Source organism: Ursus arctos, unplaced genomic scaffold, assembly GCF_023065955.2.
Source record: "Ursus arctos isolate Adak ecotype North America unplaced genomic scaffold, UrsArc2.0 scaffold_7, whole genome shotgun sequence".
NCBI lineage: Eukaryota > Metazoa > Chordata > Mammalia > Carnivora > Ursidae > Ursus > Ursus arctos.
In genome coordinates this window covers 78,882,843-78,903,664 of record NW_026623089.1, presented here as the reverse complement: position 1 = coordinate 78,903,664, position 20,822 = coordinate 78,882,843, and the positions used below count along the sequence as shown (strand labels likewise).

The 20,822-nt window shown below is 43.9% G+C and overlaps 1 protein-coding gene across 4 annotated transcripts; it reads right to left on the bottom strand.

The window, feature by feature from the left end:
- Positions 1–316: 316 nt before the first annotated feature.
- Positions 317–19,301, bottom strand: LIPN (lipase family member N). 4 transcript variants are annotated; one of them, XM_048219147.2, is made up of 11 exons: positions 19,075–19,296; positions 17,710–18,196; positions 17,009–17,126; positions 14,774–14,972; positions 13,045–13,154; positions 10,373–10,509; positions 8,214–8,354; positions 7,711–7,815; positions 6,875–6,946; positions 6,274–6,345; positions 317–3,107 (listed from the first exon to the last, which is right to left on the bottom strand). In XM_048219147.2, the coding sequence occupies exons 2-11, from the start codon at positions 17,815–17,817 to the stop codon at positions 2,874–2,876; spliced, it is 1,296 nt and encodes a 431-aa protein (XP_048075104.1). In that variant the 5' UTR covers positions 17,818–18,196; positions 19,075–19,296; the 3' UTR covers positions 317–2,873. The 4 variants fall into 4 exon arrangements, 3 of the variants coding, with proteins under 3 accessions (XP_048075104.1, XP_048075106.1, XP_048075107.1); XM_048219149.2 differs by having other exon boundaries at positions 17,710–17,828; XM_048219150.2 differs by lacking the exon at positions 7,711–7,815 and having other exon boundaries at positions 17,710–19,292.
- Between the last annotated feature and the right edge of the window lie 1,521 nt (positions 19,302–20,822).

Sequence of the window (20,822 nt, the reverse complement as noted above, 5' to 3'; positions counted from 1 at the left end):
AATTTGACTTTTCTATCTCATTTTTCTCTGTGCCTCATGTGACCATATTTCTATCCCATAGGCTTATAAATTTTAAATGAGATATTTCCTATAAAACTCTTAGCAAAAAATAAACTATTGCTCAGATTTATCATAGTCAATACATTTGTTACCATATGCAGAGCAAAAAATTAAAAAAGTAGTGGTATTGGTAAAAAGTGTTCTTTTCTTCTGTACTCCACAGCTTGTCGATTTCAAGCAGAAAAGCTGAAGGTATTTAAAACATACTTTTTATTGAAATATACATAACAGAAAAAGTGCACACACTGCAAAGGTATAGCTTGATAATTTTTCAAAAGATTTTATTTATTTATTTGTCAGAAAGACAGAGCACGCACAAGCAGAGGGAGTGGCATCAGAGGGAGAAGCAGACTCCCTGCTGAGCAAGGAGTCGGATGCGGGATGTGGGACTAGATCCCAGGACCCTGGGATCATGACCTGAGCCCAAGGCAGATGCTTCACTGACTGAGCCATGCAGACGCCCCATCTGTGTGATATTCCTTACAGCAATGTGAGTAATTACAAAGGATCCTAATCCATCTGAATCTGTTGATAATGAATTTCCATGGAGTCTGTAATAATGTTTCCTATGAACATACAGAGAAAGGTCTCCGAGATATACTAAGCGATCCAAGCAAGATGTGAAGAAGTAGGTAGAGCATGGTACATTTAGATCAACAAACCCAACGAGTATCTATGGATCTATTTCTGTGCGTGCGTGTTATAATCCATAGAAGGCTACTCAAAAACACTGGTAAGAGTGAATTGTCTTTGACGGGGAGCCTGGGGGCAGGCTTGGCAGCGAACGGTATCTGAAGCCAGCAGAGCTACAAACATGGAGCTGTGATTTAGCAAGTCCTCTTGTGCTCTTGGGATCTAGCCGGTGAAGAACAGAGTCCTGTTAGCAGCTAGTTCCAGAATGAACTGGCGTGTGGAGCAGACCAGGACCCAACCCACAGGGCTGAGCCAGGCCCTGGCGACCCCAGCCCAAAGCAGAGCCACTCCAGTCAAACTGCAAGCCTGTGAGCATGAAAAAGAAATGCTCGTTCTCGTGAGCCACTGAGCTACTCGCGACCGCTTGTTACACAGCGTTCCTATAGCAACAGCTGAATAGGATACATCCTGTAGGAGCTCGCTCAACTGACCGCCACTTAGCTGGATTCCTGTAGTAGCCAATGGCTCCTTTTCTCTCGGTGGATAGCGAACTGATGTCCAAAGCTTCTGAAAGATTCCACCATGGCCACAGCTTTTCACTCCTTTGACTTGAACTGTAAGCTTCCTAAGAGTTAGATACCTGTCCTCAGACTGACTTAAGCCTGTTCTATTTGTTAGAATAGTTACATTACTTAATGCCTTTTGATGAATTTGGTGAAATGTGACTTTAATAGACTGTATTGTTTGTATGAAAACCACATTTTTCAGTGGGTGTGATATGCAACTGATAAATTATTGAACACTACATCTTAAACTAATGATATACTATATGTTGGCTAACTGAATTTAAATTAAAAAAAAAGGAAAAAAGAAAAAAAAGAAAAGTACATTTTACTCTTCGGAAGAACTCCATAAAAGTCACTAAAAACTGATCAACTTAGATGGTCTGATCTTGAAAAATAAAAATCATACAAATATGGAAGGATTTGCACTTAAAATGGCTTCCCAAGTGTTTTAAAATTGTTATTCCTTTGAAAGGCATTAAAACTAAGGTTAAAAAAAGATGATGTATGAATTATTTATTGAAGAATGGTTATGTGGTATCCGACATCCAACAGACCCAGGTCCTACATGCAAATATTAGGGAGCTAATTTACATTTCCCTGTTTTGAATTAACTGTGGGAGGTATGCATGTGTATCATTTATTTATGATTCCTTGAGGATCCTCAGCAGTTTTCCGTTAATGACATCTTCATAGACGGTAAAGAACTTTCGCAAGTTTCCATTGCTCAGGAATCCAGAAACAGACACAAAGCTTCACGCTACTCTTGGAACTCCGTACTGAGTCCTAGAATCAACACCTGGCTCATTTAGAGAATGAAATAGAGCGAGACTTGGAATAGTCCTTGTGCCTCCCTTGCTGCTTCTAAAATAGGCTTTCTGGAAGCTGCTTTAAATGTCACTTGGGTGCAAGCAATGGTATAAATCCCACTTTGACCATGAAGACACTCCTGGTGATCCGTTTAACTTATCTTTAAATCAGAGAGAATTATTTCTCATGTGTTGTAACTTCAGAATAATCAGTAATTCAGCATATCCTACCTAGTCTTTGCCAATTGTGTCTCTCTCTCTCTTTTTTTTTCTAGCTTATGACAGTAAAACAGGCTCCCAGAATACTTCAGTTGTGTTCTTTTTTCCCCGTGTGCTGTTGTCTTTCATGCTGGATGCGGGCCGCAGCTTATTTTCATGGCCTGTGTACAGACGGCCGTGATGACTCTGGCCCTGACTGCGATTTTGAGTAGGCCCTGGGATCACGGCCACCCAGAAGATATTCCCAAAGGGCTGCCTTTACAGAGCCTTTCCTTCTGGGAAATTGACTTGCATTAAGAAAGGGAAAGGCCTCTTTGCACTACTCTCCCAAGTGCGTATTTCGCAGAGATGAAAGTGGGGTCTAGCCCTGGCTGAGGGGGAGAGGTGGGAGATTTCAGGCGCGTGCATTCCTTAGCCGGAGAGCAGCGCAGCTGAGATGATTCCTAGCCAGACGTTGGCTAAGGGAGCCCCTCAGCAACAGCACACAGCATGAAGGACTCTGGAGAAGACCTCCCTGCCGATCGGCCTCTTTCTCCATGCTTCCCGTGGGCCCGCGGGCAACTTGTGACCAAGAAGGAGGGCGCTGCAGTCAGGAGCACGACTTCATCAAGGCTATGATTTTACTATACAGCCGCTGAGGGGCGTCCAGGCCCCAGATGAAATCGAAGTGGTTCCAGTCAGGCAAGAGGTCGAAGTACCGGAGATTCCCGATTTGGGGGATTACCCTGGCCACGTCCTTGAGCGTCACAAGGACGTCATTGCCACCAGCCCACATGGCAGTCGGCACCTTCATGGCGGTCAAGTCATAGAGAGGGGGACGGCTCTAGGAAGAGAGAGAAAGAGTGTTCAGGAAAGAAAGCTCCTCACAGCATCAACTGGGTTCAGATACACAGAGAGGCGATTAAAAGAGTATTTACTGCGAATACTGTCAGGCACCGAGGGAAGTAGAAAGATCACCTGCAATGGTCCGTGCCTTCAAGGCAAGATTGGTCAACAGACATTTGCCTACCAAAGACGGTGTGTCAAATGCCACGAAACGCTCCCCCAAAACAATGGCAGTGAAGGCAAAGAAGGAACGACTTCTGACCGGGGGCTTCCTAGAAAGAGGAGTCATTTGAAACGACTCTTGAGGGACGGTTGGATTTTGCCAGATAGGGGTGAGGGGGGAGAGCTTCCTAGCAGGTAGCAAGAGCATTACAGCATGGTCAGGATGGCAAATGAACCCAGGGAAGAAACTGTGTGAGACAACGCGGTAGGATATAAGTTTGGAGACAGGCAGTCAAGGTCTAGGCTAAGGTATTTTGATATCTTTTAGAAGTTTGGGGGGATGAAGCAGGGTCATTTCTCAGAGCTCTGTCTTAGCGTGACTGTAGGACCATCAGTCTAGGATGCCTTGAGGAAGGAATAGGCTGGAGGTAGATCCTGGAACAGTCTAGACACGCAGTAGGAGATGGTCCAGAGAAGGGATAATTGAAGCCATAGGGATGACTACATTCTCCAAGGGAGAAAGGGAGAGAAGTGTGAAGAATCTTGGAAGAAGTTTGACAATTTGTGAGGGGGGGGAAATAGAAAGTAGCCAGTGTTGATGGAAGACGAAGGAAGCAATCAAAAAGGGAAGGGAAAACTCAAGATCACTGCATCATGGAAGTCCAGGTTGGGGGAGTGAATGGCACGGGGGCTGTGGGAGCTCACAGAACATACATTTGAAGGTGAGAACAGGCCACTGGATTTGGCAGTCAAAAGCCACAGGCAACTTTAAATAAAGTAGCTGTAATAGAAAGATGAAGACCTAAACTATATTTTCCAGGGTTCAGGAGTGAGTAGAGGAGGGAAAGAAGTGGAGAAACTCAGCCCTTTTAAATATTAAAAAATGTTGATTAAAATCAGAGGGACAGAACGATGAGTGAATAGAATCCATAGGTTGATGGAAGGTTTTTTGTTTGTTTTTCATAAGGAACAGCAGTTCATTTAAGAGGGTAAAAGGAGCCAGGAGGAAGAGGAGAAGGGAAGAGATGGGGCCAAGGGCGCAGGCCCACAAACTTGGGAAATAAGTGGGCCTTCATCTTCTGAGAGAGGAAGGAAGAAGAGAATCACGGGGATAGAGTCATTTGAAGATGGGTAAGAGGGACGTTAAGAAATTTCATTCATGCAACAAGTACGTGTTAAAGGCCCAGGAAGTGCCAGGTCCTCTGCCAGGTAAGAAAACACCAGTGAACAAAACAGAAGGACATCTCTACCCTCATGGAGTTTATACGGGTTAGTCCCCTTATTCTCGATAAAATGCAATGGGCATAAAGATTGTGCTGGGAACTTAGGAAGATGGCAAAGTAATGAGGCTAGAATATAATAAAAATTCACTTCAAATGACCTAAAATCATACTCAAATCCAACAGGATCAGCCTGGACTCAGATTGGAGCAGCTAACTATTGAGAAGGTCTAAGGACACTGACACACTTCCATACTTAAGTCAGCACCGCTGTATCTTTCACTCTTACAATTTTATTTGTCAATTTTGCCTCAATAAAGCTGAAAAGGAAAGAGCTTAGCTAACAATGGTCTTAAGTGTATGGCTGACATTTTTGTTTCATTCTCTTGTAAACAGAAACAATATATAAATATAATATACTCATTAAAATAATAGAAGAAAAGAGAAGTATGTCAAATCCAAATTGAGAGCCTCCTTCATTCCTTCAAGTTCCCCCAGTTCAGTCTGCCTCTCTTCCCCTCTCTGAAGGTAATTCCTTTCACATTTGTTGTTGCTCTTTATTTGCTTATTCGTTTGTTTTTCTGGCCCTATTCCAAGCATTTGCAAATATCTGCATCTGTGAATATCTATGGTTTGAGGGACAGGGAAAAATTTGGGGGGGCAGTGGAAACTTCTATGTCTTGATTGTGGCATAGTTACACGGATGAGTGGATTAACCAAAACTCATTGAATTGGAAAAATTGTGAATTTTATTGTTTGCAAATTACACTTTAATCAAGCTTAAAAAATAATAAAGATATACATAGCTCTCTTAGTTGTCTTAATGGCTAGTAAAATCGTTTTTCTAACAATTCCATCCATTAGAGAGAAAATGACTGGTCTGATTGGCTGCTTTGATGCTCAGAAACTACTTAACTGATAATTTGCACTAATGAATGGCCTTGAATATATCCGTCTGGGAAAACACTGGAAAAAATTAATTTCATGTGTTTGGTTCATATCGAGAAGCCCAGCTCCTGAATTTGAGAAAAGAAATGGTGGTAGCAGGATTTATTACAGGTACAGGAGGGCTAAGTGAGTCTACAAATTTTAGCGTGAAAACTGAGGGCAAAAAGATGCTGAGGGCAAAAAGATGCTAAGCTCTCAACTCTTCAGGGGTGGATAATACTCTTTTAACTTTCATGTGGGATCCTGTGTATTTTTTTGTTGATATCAAGAACTGGGTATTCATTTCCTCTGTACATTTTTATAGATTTTTGCAAAACAACTTTCCTTATTATACACTGAACAAAACTATGTTAAAAACCACCTCAGTAGCACTGGGTAGGTCTTGCGTAACTAAATGAAAAAGCAAGATTAAAAATCATGGGATAGGCTGGTGATGGGTATTAAAGAGGGCACATATTGCATGGTGCACTGGGTGTTATACGCAAGTAATAAATCATGGAACTTTAAAAAATAATTTAAAAAATTTAAAAAAATCATGTGAAATCAGTGATACTGAGAAGATCGGAATAAATGCAGTAGAACAGTGATACCTCTAGTGTGCTCTGGGTGGAGGGATTATAAATTATTAGAATTCCTTAGCATATCCTTCTTTTATTTCTATTCTATTTATTTTTAGATTTTCTGCAATGAATCCATAGGTAAATTAGTCACTTTTTAAAAAGCTCTATCAGTGAGAATGCCACCAATTGTCAGGTGGGATTCTTTTCACTGTCCAAAAATTTCTTACTATGGCATCCCCAAGCCCCCCTTCTGGGGCCGTTCCAAGCAGCTCACCTGATTGTAGTGATTCATGTTCTCAGCTTTGCTTCCCCAGTCATAAGCTCTGAATTCATCAGATCCATAAAGCTGAAATACATGTTTTTTGGAAAAATGATCACAGTAAGCATCACAATTGTTGACAGCAAATCTTAGAAAACCACTGTGTGCTGGGAAGAAAAGAAGGCTCCTGGATCTCCAGAAGGATAGAAATACATTTTTACCACTAGAAGCACAAGGCCAACAGAGAGGGAAGCAATGATCTCCCCCAGTTTGAAGGGACAGCTAGTGGGAAATCACGACTCCTCAGGGAAGGTCAACCCTGAGGTAGTTCTCTCTCCAGGGAAGGTTCCATCACCTGAGGCTTTCCCGGTTACGTCTTGCTTCAGCTCGGGGTCTGTTTTACAAGCTCCGATCTAAGAGAGGGTTCATTTGCGTCACCTACGTGGTCTGTACCATACCTTGTCCTGTCCCTCAAAATCTGGGGAAATCAAACCAAAGGCGCTGGCAGAGAAAATACTGAAGCCAGCCTCGAAGCTTCTCAGGGTAGACCCACTAACTCCCTCCTTTCCGATGTATGGAATGCGACCGGAAGGGTCTTGCAGGACAAAGACACTACCTGTTTTATGTGCAGGATGTTCTGCATCGACGACCCGGTGGGAGCATGGGACATATACACGTCCATTCGACTCTGAAGGGAAGTGAAACACAGTACAGCAAACATCACCCAGTGAAAGAAACTGTACAGAAGCAGGCAACAAGTGTGCTACCAAGTAGCGAACCGATGCTGGGGTTTGGGAAATGACGAGGCCGAATCATGCAGGTAAATAAGAGCTCACGTCAGGCGCTTGAGGGTGAGTAAAGCGTGGGTTGGGATCATTTGCAAGGTGGGCGGGTGCAGTGCGCAAGCGCGTGGGTGTTCGCTGTCCCAGATCCATCGGTCAAAACACCTGGGCTTCGGAACTTCACTGTGTTAATTATGAGCTTTGTGAGTTTGGGTTTCTGTATTTTCACCTATTAAATGACCACACTAAAAATCATACTGTGCCAGGCTTTGGTGAGGATAAAATAAAATATTGCCAAAGAAAAGCTAAACAGAATCCCTTCCAATGCGCTGCGCTTTGGTCTTTGTAAACAATATAGAGATGAACATTAGAGAGATAGCAGTGCTCGGAATGCCGTGTCTAGAGCACTGTAGAACGAAACTAATCAAGGGAGCTATTAAAAATATTTACTTTTTAAAGAAGAACAAGGGTTCCTCTTGTATTTTGGTCTGGCACAGCTTCGCCTCTTGAATGGGGGCAGGATGGGCTGGAGGAGAGCAGCCGTGCGGGGACCAGCCTTCCCGTATCGGCCTCACTGGCCGCCACGTGGAATGTGACCTAGCCAGCGACTCCACCGCATTAGCCCGCAGATGGACACTCCTCCCCCTCCTCCTCCTCGAACTCGCCGTACGGGAAACAGACTTGATGAGACAGGATTGCTCTTCTTCGGTGGGAAAGAGGGTCTATCTCCGTTCCATTCTGTCTTGTGCCTTCCCAGTGAAGTGGGGAGTTTTATCTGAGGCCAAAGTCACCCAACAAACAAAGGCACACAGGAAATAAATTCAATGCTTGTCTGGACTTCTCTTCTGGGATTAAAAAAAAAAAATCCTCGGTATTGGTTGTAAAATCAAATTGAATATAGTAATGGTGGCTGATAGTGAACGTGTGGAACTCTACCCACGATGGACATCTGTTTTCCTAAATATGACCGGGGATGGAAGGATGAACCTACCTATTCTTTCCCCCAGTTCTCACATCCATGGTCCCTGGGACACCCGATCTGTGCATAGCAAATCTCAGCCTTTCTTTAGAACAACGCGTTGGTTTACGCAGCGTAATAGATACGTGGAAGTGAGTCAAAGAAAAACCAGAATCTCTTAAAACATCAAGTGGTCCCATAATCATTATACATACCATATTCATATTTTTCTTGTTGGATCCAGCCCATAAGGACATAAGTTCACTACATATCACCCATAATATTTTATTGTTGCAGATTTTGAGGGCCGACACCGTTCCCGTCTTTAAAAATACACCTTTGGTACCAAAAACACCCTGTAAAGATAAACAATAATTATTCTTTCAAGAACTGTTTTCAGGCTTTGTGACATTCCCTTCATCCCAGGAATAAAGATTCTTGGAGATCTATTTCCATTTGTATTTGCTGTTTCTGCCAAGGAGACTAAGTCATTCGGGAAAAGGAACTATTTATGAATCCATCTCTATCCAGGAAGATCAACAAACATACTTTTTTAAAAGATTTTATTTATTTATTTGACAGAGATAGAGAGGGAACACAGGCAGGGGGAGCGCGAGAGGAAGAAGCAGGCTCATAGCGCAGGAGCCTGATGTGGGGCTCGATCCCATAACGTCGGGATCACTCCCTGAACCGAAGGCAGATGCTTAACGACTGCGCCACCCAGGTGCCCCCAAAAAACATAATTTAAAAAGATATTGCAGGAAGGCTCATCAACCCCAAATTCGCTTCTCCATGGTGAAGCTTCCCTATTCTGTTCAGTTGGTGACGGCCTATGTTTCTCATTTCTTGTTAACTGGCAAGAAAGGCAGAACAGTTTCTCTTTAAGGCCAAACATTGCCTTGACTAGGAAGGAAAAGCGGGGTCACCTGCTACCCATGTGCATACCATCTTTTTAACAGCATCCCAGTGGGGCCAGCACTTGGGCTAGAAAGGAGACCATGGCGTACTGAGGGGAGGGGACCACTGCACAGAAAATATCTGATATCATGGGAAGTAGCACAGTTAAAACTTCTAGGGCATGGGAGAGTAAGCCTGGGTGGGGCTTTCTGACGGGGGATTGGAGCTTCTGGGGACCACAGACATAAAGTGGTGGGAGGGGTCAGGGGATGGGACTGAAAGTGGCAGGAAATCTGACAGTAGGTAATAGGAAGCTGAGATAAGCCTCAGACCCCACCTACGCCCACAAAGCCATACATATGTAGAAATGATGTATTTAAAGATAGATGTGTCTGCCTCCGAATGTAATGTAACTAATTCGTCTGCTCAACTCTGCCGAAATGTAGAAAACTTCCCAGACTAACTGATGTCAACACACTTTGCAACAGAACTATCAACCACACAAAAGGGAACTTGTCTCACCTGAGCTTACAGTAAACAGTACAATAAAACAATACAGTAAAAATGAATGAAACCAATTGTTGGGCTCTATGGAAATTCATGCTTGTGTTAGCTTGCAAATATTTTTTTTTATCGTTCCCACCCCTTCACCCTAAGCCAGGGCCTCATTTTATGTATGAATGACTGTGAAACCCTTATTGGTCTCCTTGACTTCATTTTGCCCAAAATCCATTTTAGTGGACATCCCAAATCAAAGGGACAATTTTGCCCAAACACTGTTTATTGTGGCAATGACCTTTTTAGAGAAACAAAAAGCAAACAGAAAAAAAACACAAAAACAAAAAAAACTTTCGATGGATAAAGTCCCAGATCCTCAATTGGCAACTAAACTACTTTTTCAACCCCTGGAAAATAACCAATAAATGTCTGACTAAATAATTGAGCTGAAATACATTTAGGTTTTGGAATCGTAGCTTTGGTAAATTAAAGCATGCTCCCCTACGGGAAGGGGTGTGTTATTCAGGCTTATCTAACATCAAAGTCAGAAATGCCAGGGATCATATGGAACTTGAAAAATGTCTTCCTTTTGGGCACTGTGAATTCACTGACCTGCCCAGCGGAACAAGAACGGAACGAGAAAATTGTGAGTGGATTTTAAACTGACATCGCAGTTATCTCGGCTAGAAATTCTGATACACACTCAGGTCTATTAATGATTGAGTATAGTAAATTGTATATGGGAATTGTAGACATACATGTGGGTACAGACACACACGTGCATACACACATGGACACACACACGCACACACACATGGACACACACACACAACACGTGGTCACAGAATCTGGTTTCTACAGATTTCATGTAAATTTCCTACTTTCCTACTTTCGCTTCATAATAGATTTTGAAATAATTAAGGAGCTATGATCCAAAATGGGATCTTCAGAGACAGTTTGGCGAAAATTAGGAGCCTACCTTGATTATGGAATTTGGAAGTAGAAAAAAACTGGTAAAAATGCCCGTGGGATATTTGAATGAGACCACAGGACCCAAGGCAAAATTCATTTTGATTCTTTGTGCCAGTTCAGGCATGGTGGAAAAGGCTACAAACCCTAAGAGAACAGGAGACAAGACAATCTTGTAAAAATCAGAAATACTGAGGTAATGTCTCTACTAACAGAAGTGGGACTCTGCTTTGACATTTTATCCTTCTATTGCAATGATCCTGCAGGTGAATTGGGAAACTCTTCTGAGTTGTTCTGCAAAGATAATCTGCCTTCAGTCCTTTCTGCTCTCAAGTGTTCATTTTCCTCGTATTCCGGACAATTTGACTTGGTTGGGGGGAGCGAGGGAGAAGCTGCCCAAGCCACCACCGCCGAGGGGCCCTGGGGACAGCTTCCCCACCCCCACATGGGCTAAGCGCTGGCAATGCTGTCACTTTACCGCCAACCCTGAGATGCCAGGATGAGTCACAGAGCTTCCAGAAGTAAACACTTGGTTCATGGGAGGTGAACCAATCAGTTCTTTATGCAGTGTTATCCAGTTATTCCTCAGTTGTTTTTTTTTTCTCACAGTGCAAAGAGATTTCATCCCTCCCAGTGCTTCCCTCGCTGGATGCTGACCAACCCTCCAGAATGTTCCCTGATTTCCCTCAGGCCTCTGTGGTCCTGGCAAGGACGAGCTGTCTCCATTTACTCTGACTTTTCAGCAAGTGCATAGCACCCATTTCTAGCCCTGAGAGGATGAGGGTGGAGAGCCGCACGGGAAAGTCTGTGGAGTGTCTGTGTATTTTGGTTCCCTGAGATGACTTCCTGGAATCCGGCCACTTCCCCTCCCCCCTGCCCCCCCAAAATTCTTGTTGAATCATTGAAACCATCTTGGCCAGAAAAAAGAACTGACTTTGTATGAATTGGCTGAGCAATGGATACAAAGAGTGAAACTGGTATACTGGTATAATACCTCCCCCTGGAAGATCTCTGGGCATGTGTGGAGGGGAGTTGTTCTGTGCTCACACTGACTAGTAGGGTGAGTAGGAGCCTAGGTTGCTAAATGTCTTGCAAAGAGTGAGTCCTTCCCACGTACCAAAAATTGTTCTGCCCAAAATGCAGAGGATGTTCACTAAAAATTCATGCCCTAAATGCAAGGCAGAGCAATGCTGATCCGATATTTTCTGTTTTCTTTGCTGATCAGATGTAAGAGCATATCTATGTCCTGCCTACTTTTCCAGACCCCACTGAAGTCATTCCTTCTCCATCCGGTTCCTCCACATGCCCAACACCCCAGCTGGGGAGTCAGACTGACCTGATTTGATTCTGTGTTCTGCGCGAAGAGAATCTGTACTAAGAGACCCTGAACAATCCACTTCATTTCTTTGAATTTCTATTTCCTCTTCTATGGGACGGAAACCATCATAGAGTTGCTGTGAAGCTCAGACAGATTGTGGGGAAGGTCCTGAACACAGAACCCTAAGCATAATAAAGGCTCAGTAAGCTTTAGCTAGGATAGTATGATTATTTGCCCATTAGTGGCAGATTTTTTTTTGTCTCCTACTAGATCTTTGATATTCTTTTATGTCCTGTGATGTTCACTGCCTGTTCCAAACATAACTGTCTCTCAGGATGAAGCAATGACAAATATATAGCTGCTGTTGATGATAATGGTGATAAGGAGACGACTGTAAGAATATTTATTGTTTCTTGCACAGTTTCACCCCAGCTAAAATATGCATTTTCACATAATCTCTTAAAATCGGAAACTTTAGCAGAAGATCACTAACAAATTCACATTGTTCATAGTATGGATTCCTCTAAATTTTTATTTGGAGCTGGATTTTTTATTTCTAAAAGATCTAGTAAATCATGAAGAAGTACATTTTCAAAGAGTAGGATCTTGGACTTTAAAAAATTTGCTACATAGTGCTTGCATTTGATTGCTATTCCATAACTATTAAATCACACTGTAAATAGATAAGCCCAGTTGATGTAGGCTTTTGTGTTTCAACTTAAAAAAATGTGACCATGGGGCGCCTGGTTGGCTCAGATGGTTAAGCATCTGCCTTCAGCTCAGGTCATGATCCCAGGGTCCTGGGATCGAGCCCCGCATCAGGCTCCCTGCTCAGTGGGCAGTCTGCTCCTCCCTTTTCCTCTGTCCCTACCCCTTCTCATGTGCTTTCTCTCTCAAGTAAATAAATAAAATCTTTTTAAAAAAGTGATCGTGTATTTTCAATTCATTCAAATATAAGTATAACCTCACCCTTCCACTGTTTTTTAAAATCCCAAATGGGGTGTGAGGAAGGTATGATTGACGCATACTTAATCATTCTTCAGGGATATTTCATGTCATTAGGCTTTACTATTTTAGCACAGTGGGGACCTAGAAACTTACTCTTTGGAAATACTTTGGATTTGGGGCACATGGAAATTATTTCACCATGACAAAAGTGTTGTTGTAACCAGAAATGGAGGAAAGAGTGCCCGACACACAGTCTCTAAAATTCAAGTTCACAGCCACTTCGGGCCCTAGGACAACATGTGCAGCCCAGGATGGAAACTTAAGGGCACGGTAAATGGCAGTGACTCAGCCCCAGTCGAAAGATGTGCTCTCGTGAGGCTCTGACTCTTGTAAAACACTGACATTTGTAAACGTACCTATCGTAGTGCCAAGTGAGTGCCCGATGAAGTACAGCTTCTCCTGACCGGTTTTGTTCACGATGAAGTCTATTATTCCTGGGAGATCGTATTTGGCCATTTCATCAAAACTGCAGAATAAAACGGGGCTTGTAAATACTCGCTACTAAGTTTAAACTCAGAGCACCTGCTCACTTACTTTTTACACACCGAATTCTGTGGCGTTCACTCCTTTGGTGTGCATTTCATTATTTATCCAGTTACGTGTAGGCTAGTGTAGCTTTTGTTTGCTGCATTTGTATGTGTCACTGTCTAATCAAAGCCTGATTTCAAGACTTGAGTGTACTGTCTGGGGGCCAGTCCTACCGTCCCTCCTCTTCTTCCCCTTCCCTTTCCCTTGCTTTGCCTGCCTCTTCCTCAAACACCCACAGGGCACTTCCAGACCTTCGGGCCATTTCACACTCAGCTTTGGAAACAGAACTGGTTGCCAATCATGATTCTAGCTGAGAAACTCTTGATCAATTACTTAAACACTCTCAGCTTCAGTTTACTCGTCTGTGAAATGAACATAATGCCTGCTCTGGAGCAGGGCGGCTAAAGGTATTGGATGACAGTCAGGTCATGACTCAGGTGCCAGCCGGCACTCAATCAAATGCACCTGTTATTTATGTTTCTTTCCATATTAGAGATATGTTCGATATCTACCAAGATGCCGTAGCACCAGTTCAACTGGCATGAACACAGGAGAACAAAAAGACTTACGTAATATTTAGTGGAGCCAGGTGTCCCATGAGCTCGAAGCTTGCTTATGAAAAGGACACATGCAGAAATCTGTAGGCTGACACTCCTGAGTAGAGGAGAATTCTTGCGATGTCTTATAGTAAACAAGCTCCAAGCTCCCAGCCAAGGGCCAGAGACACGAAGTATTTCCTGATGTTTGCTCTGGCCCCAAAAGCTCTGACCCTAACAATTATTCCATCCTTGCTTCATTCTCAACCTGTCAGTGGGGGCTGAATGTTTCCTTACTATGGTAGGAATGCACACTCTGTTCTAGCAGCAGGCTTGCAAACTACTAGGGAGTTTAGCCTTGCAAAGGGAAGTCTCTTGCAGGCATCAGCCTGTCTGTCCTCTGGTGATAGCAGAAAATACTCTCAGTAAAAGAAGCCAGCTGCATATGAGAACATTGTTCTCCATTGCCCATTAGCAAGGTTTTAAAGACCTCATCTTAGCGTTCTCCTGAAAAATGGTATCCGATGAAGTCTCAACTGGTTTCTCTAAATGAATGTAGTACTGTTACACATCATCTCTGCAAAACTGACTGTCTGAGAGAAAAGGCCTGCATTAGCAGCCCTAGAATGAATAGAAGCTTCTCGAGGGCAGGTCATTTGCTCACTCTTGAGTGCTCAGGACCTGGAACTATACATACAGTAGACACTCAGCAAACATTGGTTGAATGAGTGCATGCACCGGTCATAGGAATTCCCTGAGCTGTCCCTTGGGATATACTTATAATATACAGTATTGGATAGAATTGGATGTTAAAATCATCTTGTTAAAATGATATAACGTGCTTATGGGAGAACCAGTGGAAATCTACCTTCTTGCTATTTCTCTGCTTTGAGATATTCGTAGAAACTACAAGAACCATGTGACTTCCGATGTTACAGATCATTATTAACATCATTCACACTATTATATTCAAAGAACTTGTCTCAAACTTTCTTCGTGATTTTTCTTAGATACCGTTTACCTAAAGGCCCAGAATTTTTCTTCAGTCACTGAGAGTGTTCTGTGTCTTCTTGACCAAGTGTTGCCCCGACTGTTTCCCATCCAGACATCATAACCTGCATCTGCTAGAAGGAATCCAAGGCTGCCATTGGCATAATTCTCCAGCCAAGAGGCATTGTCTGCAAATAAGGCATGCTGCAGATATACGACTGGCCGGGGTCCTGGAAGGAGGGAGGAAGAGAGAGGAGAGAGAGAAAAATTTATGACAAATCGAGCATCTCAGGAACATGATAGAAACTGCTCCCCACACCCCCCCCACACACCAGACGAAGCAAAAACTAAAACCAGCATTCACCTTTCCCATTGTCATTCGTGCAGAGTGTGATAATCACGTAAGTTTCTCGAGCACGCGCATTATACCTGCTGCTATGTTGACGGGTGAACATGCATGAGCTTGTTACAGTCTCGTAATACCTCTATAAAGTAGCTATTGTTTTAAGGATCCTTATTTTACAGATGCAGAAACTGATCTTTAAAGTAGTAAGGTAACCTTCCCAAGGGGCCACCCAGGTAACAAGGTGTGGGGCCAGCACGCAAGCCCAGTTCTGTTTCATACCAAAGTGGGTGTTTATAAACTGTGCTCGCTGCTCTGTGAATTCCCATTTGCGTATCTCTGGGGTCCTAGTTGCAGAGACAGGAAAATGATCGTGTTTGATGGAATCCTATGCCTCTTCCACGGAGGAAGAGAATGCGAGCGGAAATGAGCAAAGACTGGCTCCTTGCCAAGCTTCTAGCCAAATCCCCAGCCTCTGCCCACCGGAGAGCATTTGAAAATCCCAGATATAATAGAATCAGCTCAACATCCCTCTGGTAACTGTCAAAATTCCCAAGGGAGAAGGGATTCAGGGAGATGAGGAGAACCAGAGCAGAAGTTTCCAAAAGGCACCACGCTTCAGTGGGTAAGAGCACGGGCTCTGGAGTCAGGCTGGGTTTGAATCCTGATTCCATCACTTGCTATGTGTGTGACTTCAAGCCTGTTAGAGAGTCCGCTCAGGTTCACGATCTGTAAAATGATAACTAGTCATAGTACCGACCTCCTAGGGATGCTGAGAGATTTGTCAGATATAAATTCATGTTAAGCTTTTAGAATAATGCACTTAATCAATGGTTCTTAATTCCAAACCTTCCCCAAATTCTCCCTCCTTAAGTAAAACTTTTCCTGGGAAAATGCTCTCCCTTTAGGGTTCCTAGCCCTCTCCCCTCAAGGTTGGTGTTGCCAGATTTAGCAAAAAATGAAAGCGATGATTAACAGAAGACTCAGGATGCCCTGTTAATTTGAATTTCAGATGCAGGATGAACAATTTTTGTAGAAGTACATTCAAAAGTGGAACCTGTCCGAGAAACTGATTTTTTAGTGATTTGAAATCAACTTCAACTAGGGGTCTCCCATTTGTCTCTTACCCTCACCTATGTCCCACTCGCGGTTTTCATCCTGAATCTCTAGAATGATGCCTTTCTTTCTTAGATGAGAGAAAGCCAAACAGGGTGATTTTAGCCGCCTCTGAATATGAATGGCAGGAGGGACGGTGCAGTAACGAGGTAAAGGATTTGCCCCCCAGCCTTCCCAGACACCTGCTTACTTTTCTCTCTTCCTCATCTCGAGCTTTTCCGCCACGTGTCCCTATTTAAAGAGTAATTTCTCTGCTTTTGCATGGCTGCCTCTTTGTGCTAGAATTCAGGCCTTATGAACACCATGCTCTTTCCTCCCACAAAACTTCTGTCCCTCTGATCAAAACATAGGCAGAATGTTCCAGTTTTCCTTCCGGGAAAAAGTTTCAGGAATGCCAGGGTCATTTAACTTACTTGATTTTTTAATCCTGCAGAGGGAGGCCTATTGATTCTAACAGGGGCAGGAGAGACTTCATGCAACCCAGCCGATCTCTTTGCAAGTGAGGAAATCCACTTTCCTGGGATGCGGCAATTTTCCACATGAGAAATCAGTCACCAACAAAAGAAATGTTGGCCCCGCCTTTGCATTTACATGCCGACCAAGCAAGCCTGCTCGCTGTCAACAAGATCTGTCTTGCCCTTTGTATTTTTAGGTTCGTGACTGTCTTCAGAGAATTGGGAAAGCATGAGACTCCCTGCTAACTATTTCAAGACCAGTCCAAGAGTGGAACTGATTCTGTTAACGGAGAGCCAGCACTAACTTGTGGTCGTCTGCTGTCCCCCTTTGCAGGAGAGAGACATCTTGTACCTGTGCTCCCAGCACCTCTTCGTCCATGGGGAATTCTGTTCACGCTGAGGATGTAGCCATCCTGGGTGGTGACGTCATACTCTTCACTGGGGTAGCCATTATAGGTGATGATCTCACTCTGCCCAGTGAAAGCACAGATGTTAGCTCCACATTGTCTCCAGACGTTATGGGAAGGAACTAGAACAAAGCATCTGGTGTGTACTTATTGGGGTGAATTATCTGAAATTTATAGCCCCAGGTAACTGTAAAATCAATTTACTATGTGAAGTCTTGACAAAAAAAAATTAGCAGAATATTAAAAAATGTCTGCTATTGGCAAATTTGGGGGTGGGAGTGGGGGAGAGATAATATTTAGTATCGTCCCATTCTTCTGACAAAACTATGTTCTCCAGCTGATTTTGAGACCCCTTTTAGTTTGGTAGAAGGCCATCATATACATCATCTAAATGGCTTAAAATAAAAATTTTTACTATTTTTAAAATATAAATTCAAAAGAGGAGGATGCCTATAAATTCTTTTTTGCTTTACATTACTAGAAAGTATTATTTATTCAGCCAAAAGGGAAGTTCTCCCTAGCTTGATTCTTGGAGAAATGTTAAATATCACCTACGTCTTATCTGTTCCCTTATCTGAGATTTTCTGCTATCACAAGACCGTTCATCTGCCTTATATGATGTCCTTTGGGACTTGGCATGACTTACAATATTCATCCACACTTCAGGATTCGCTTCATTTTCCAAATTAAAGAATCTACCAGCATTTAAAGTTCCACAGATCAAACAACAGGTTGTTGTTAAAAACAGCCACATCGTGGGAATGCCTGACGTAAGACATTTAATAATCACAGATTAATTTTACACATCAACGTTGCTTAAGAAATGAAAATAGTGCCCTACTGAAAACCGGACAGACATCCTAGGAACACTGAGAAAGTGTGGAAGGGAGCAAACACAGTGAGCTAACTCTGAGCAGGGGGAATCCATTCCTCCCATAGAAACTGCTTTGACCCAATCCTCTCCTTGCAAGACATTTAATCTAGTACAGAGGCTTATTGTTTTGGTTGTCCTTTAATCAAAGGTTTTCAATTATGTTAAGTCTTTGCTCACCTGCAAATGGCCAGGATACCGGAGGACTCAGAGGACAGGTGTCCAAGCCACAGCAAAGGGACAAGTGGTGTTATCCTCTACTCTAACCGGTTTCCCACAAAACAAACAAGAACAATGAGCAGAGAAGCGGATGATCGGTTTCCCGTGACAGGATTATTTCTCTTGCGGACACCAAGAGGGGAAGGTTGCACATTTAAATGTGCGATCTCTTCCTCGGCGTGGCTTAAAAGCACCTCTTCCAAGGCAGACCAACCTCACGGCGGTACAGATGCCCATCTTGTGCCCCCCTTCATGACCTGACTTTGAGGTCCAGCCTCACCAAAGACAAGATCTCTGACCTTGGGCAAAGTTACTTAGCAGCTTTGTTTCTGGGTTTCCTTGTGGGTGAAATTAGAATAATAATGTAACCTACAAACTGTGGGGTTACAGGAAGGATTAAATGACCTACAAAGCAGTAAACACAGTAAACACAGTAAGCCCTTTCACTGTTTTTCCTAATCTGAAAATGAGCCAGAAAGTCACATCAGAGAGCTGTAACAGATTAATGACTGACTTCTAGAAATGTAGAGCTTTCCTTCTGAAGATTTTAAACAGCTTTCCATGCATTTGCTGTGTGGTTGAAGATGATTTTATATCCACAAATGTTATATCATTGAAAACATTGTTAAAACCAGTAACAGCTAACATCCACGGAGCAGAGAGCTAAGCTTGTGCAGAGAAATGTTTCTAAATGCCTCAGGCATGTTATTTAAATCTCAAAGAAACTCCATGAAGTAGGTCTCATCAGCCTCCCTTTATCCATGAAAAAAACCAAGTCTTAGAGAGATTTCAAATCTGCCAGGTCACCGAGCCTCCAGGTGTCAGAAGCAGGTCGGGAAGGCATGCAGCCTCCCAGCAGTGCCCTTGCAATTTACCATCACCCCCAACCCTCCTCCGGGTTGTGACAGATCTTGATCTTACCCAGTTCAGCGAGCGTCCTCTGCTCCCGAAGACTCCGCACTGATTAGGAACCTCTAAACTTTTGCATGTGACATCAGGCTGAAGAACGAGATGTACTTGCAGCGACAGTTAGAAGCTAGAGAGAAGACAGACAGGAAGCCCATGGAAGATGAAGAAACCCTGGGCTGTGGCGCCACCCAGGGCGTCTTCCTGACGCACTGAATGCCCTGATGCACTTGCAGATTGGGAAACAGTGGTCTGCAGGATGCCAAGTAACCAGTTGGACTGAATCCTTCCTGTTTCCTCGGAGTGCCTGACACTGTTGGGAGTGTTCAGCAGCACTTTCAAAGCCTGGCGGGAAATGGGAAGTCTGGTGGACTCAGGATCCTAATGGACAGAACCAGGCAGGGCAATATCCAGCTTCTCAGCGCCAGAGCAATTCCGTCAGGGTCAGACCAAGCCATGTCTGGAAAAGCCCTGATATCAACCGTGCAGTGTGGAGGGAGGGGAATGACTGTAGCTAAGTGGTAAGGGTGAGGCCATCCTGACTCCCAGCTCCCGAAGCCAGGCAGGGTAGGCGAGCGTTGGAGGAAACTGACCCATGTGCCCAAGGGAGGCAGCCCTGCGTCAGCTTTGGCAGCGGCCCTTGTGGGCGCTGAGCTACAGACCAGTTAACCTTTACATAAAGCAAAGTAGAAGCAGGGGCTCCTGAGGGGCTCAGTTGGTTGAGTGTCCGACTCTTGATTTTGGCTCAGGTCATGACCTCAGGGTCTTGGGATCGAGCCCCATGTTGGGCTCTGCGCTTAGCAGGGAATCTGCTTGAGATTCTTTCTCTCCTCTTCCTCTGCCCTTCCCCACCCCTGCATTCTCTGTCTCTCTAAAATAAATCAATAAAATCTTAAAACAAAACAAAGTAGAAGCAGAGGCCAGAGGAGAATGAAGACAACTTAGCTTCCCCCCACCCCCCAAACAATAGTGGAGGCACGTATGCCTCACTTTGTATTCTGTGAGCCTCTAGGGCCCCAGCAGTGACTGACTCTCTTGGGGACAAGAACCAGGAACAGTGAGGTCCTGCCTAGCCGGTGCCATAGTTTCCATTCTCTGAGTCTGGACTCATTCTACACCCCTTTCAAAAACAAAGCTATTACTCACATTTTCCAAACCCTAAGACCTTCTCTACTTACACGGGGAATTTCGTGCCAGTTAGGCCAATACGGAGTGAGAGGAAGCACTCTGCTTGCTGGGCTCTGTGGGGGGATTATGGATTAGTCCGACTTTGAGGCCAGACTCCGCCTGACCGCCCAATGGCAGAGGGGTGAGGACCTGCTGGGACAGGCGCAGGGCTTCTGACTTTCAAAATCACTTCAAACAGGACTTCGGTGGGTTCTCTGGGGAGTTCCAGCAGGCACAGTGTTATTGGCGTTAATGTAACGTGTGGTCACGCTCCGTGTGGACATGGCATGAACGCAGCTAAACGTCTCCGGCCTTGACAGGTTGTAGTACATTGCGAATCTCAGAGCTCTACGTCGTCGTCCTCTCAGAGCCCCTCGTGGTCGCATTCATTATGCTGAACCAAGTTACAATGAAACACGTTGCAACTTCTTCCCTGGCCCTGGGAAATACTAAAACTATAGCTCCTGCTCTCTAGAAGCTCAAATTTTCCCTGCTTTTCTTCCCCCAAAAGTTAGATGATATTAGAGCTGGAACACGATCTTGGGCAAAATGGAGATTAAGGGGCAGCCTTTCTGAAGCCCGGTGGTGTTTTGATA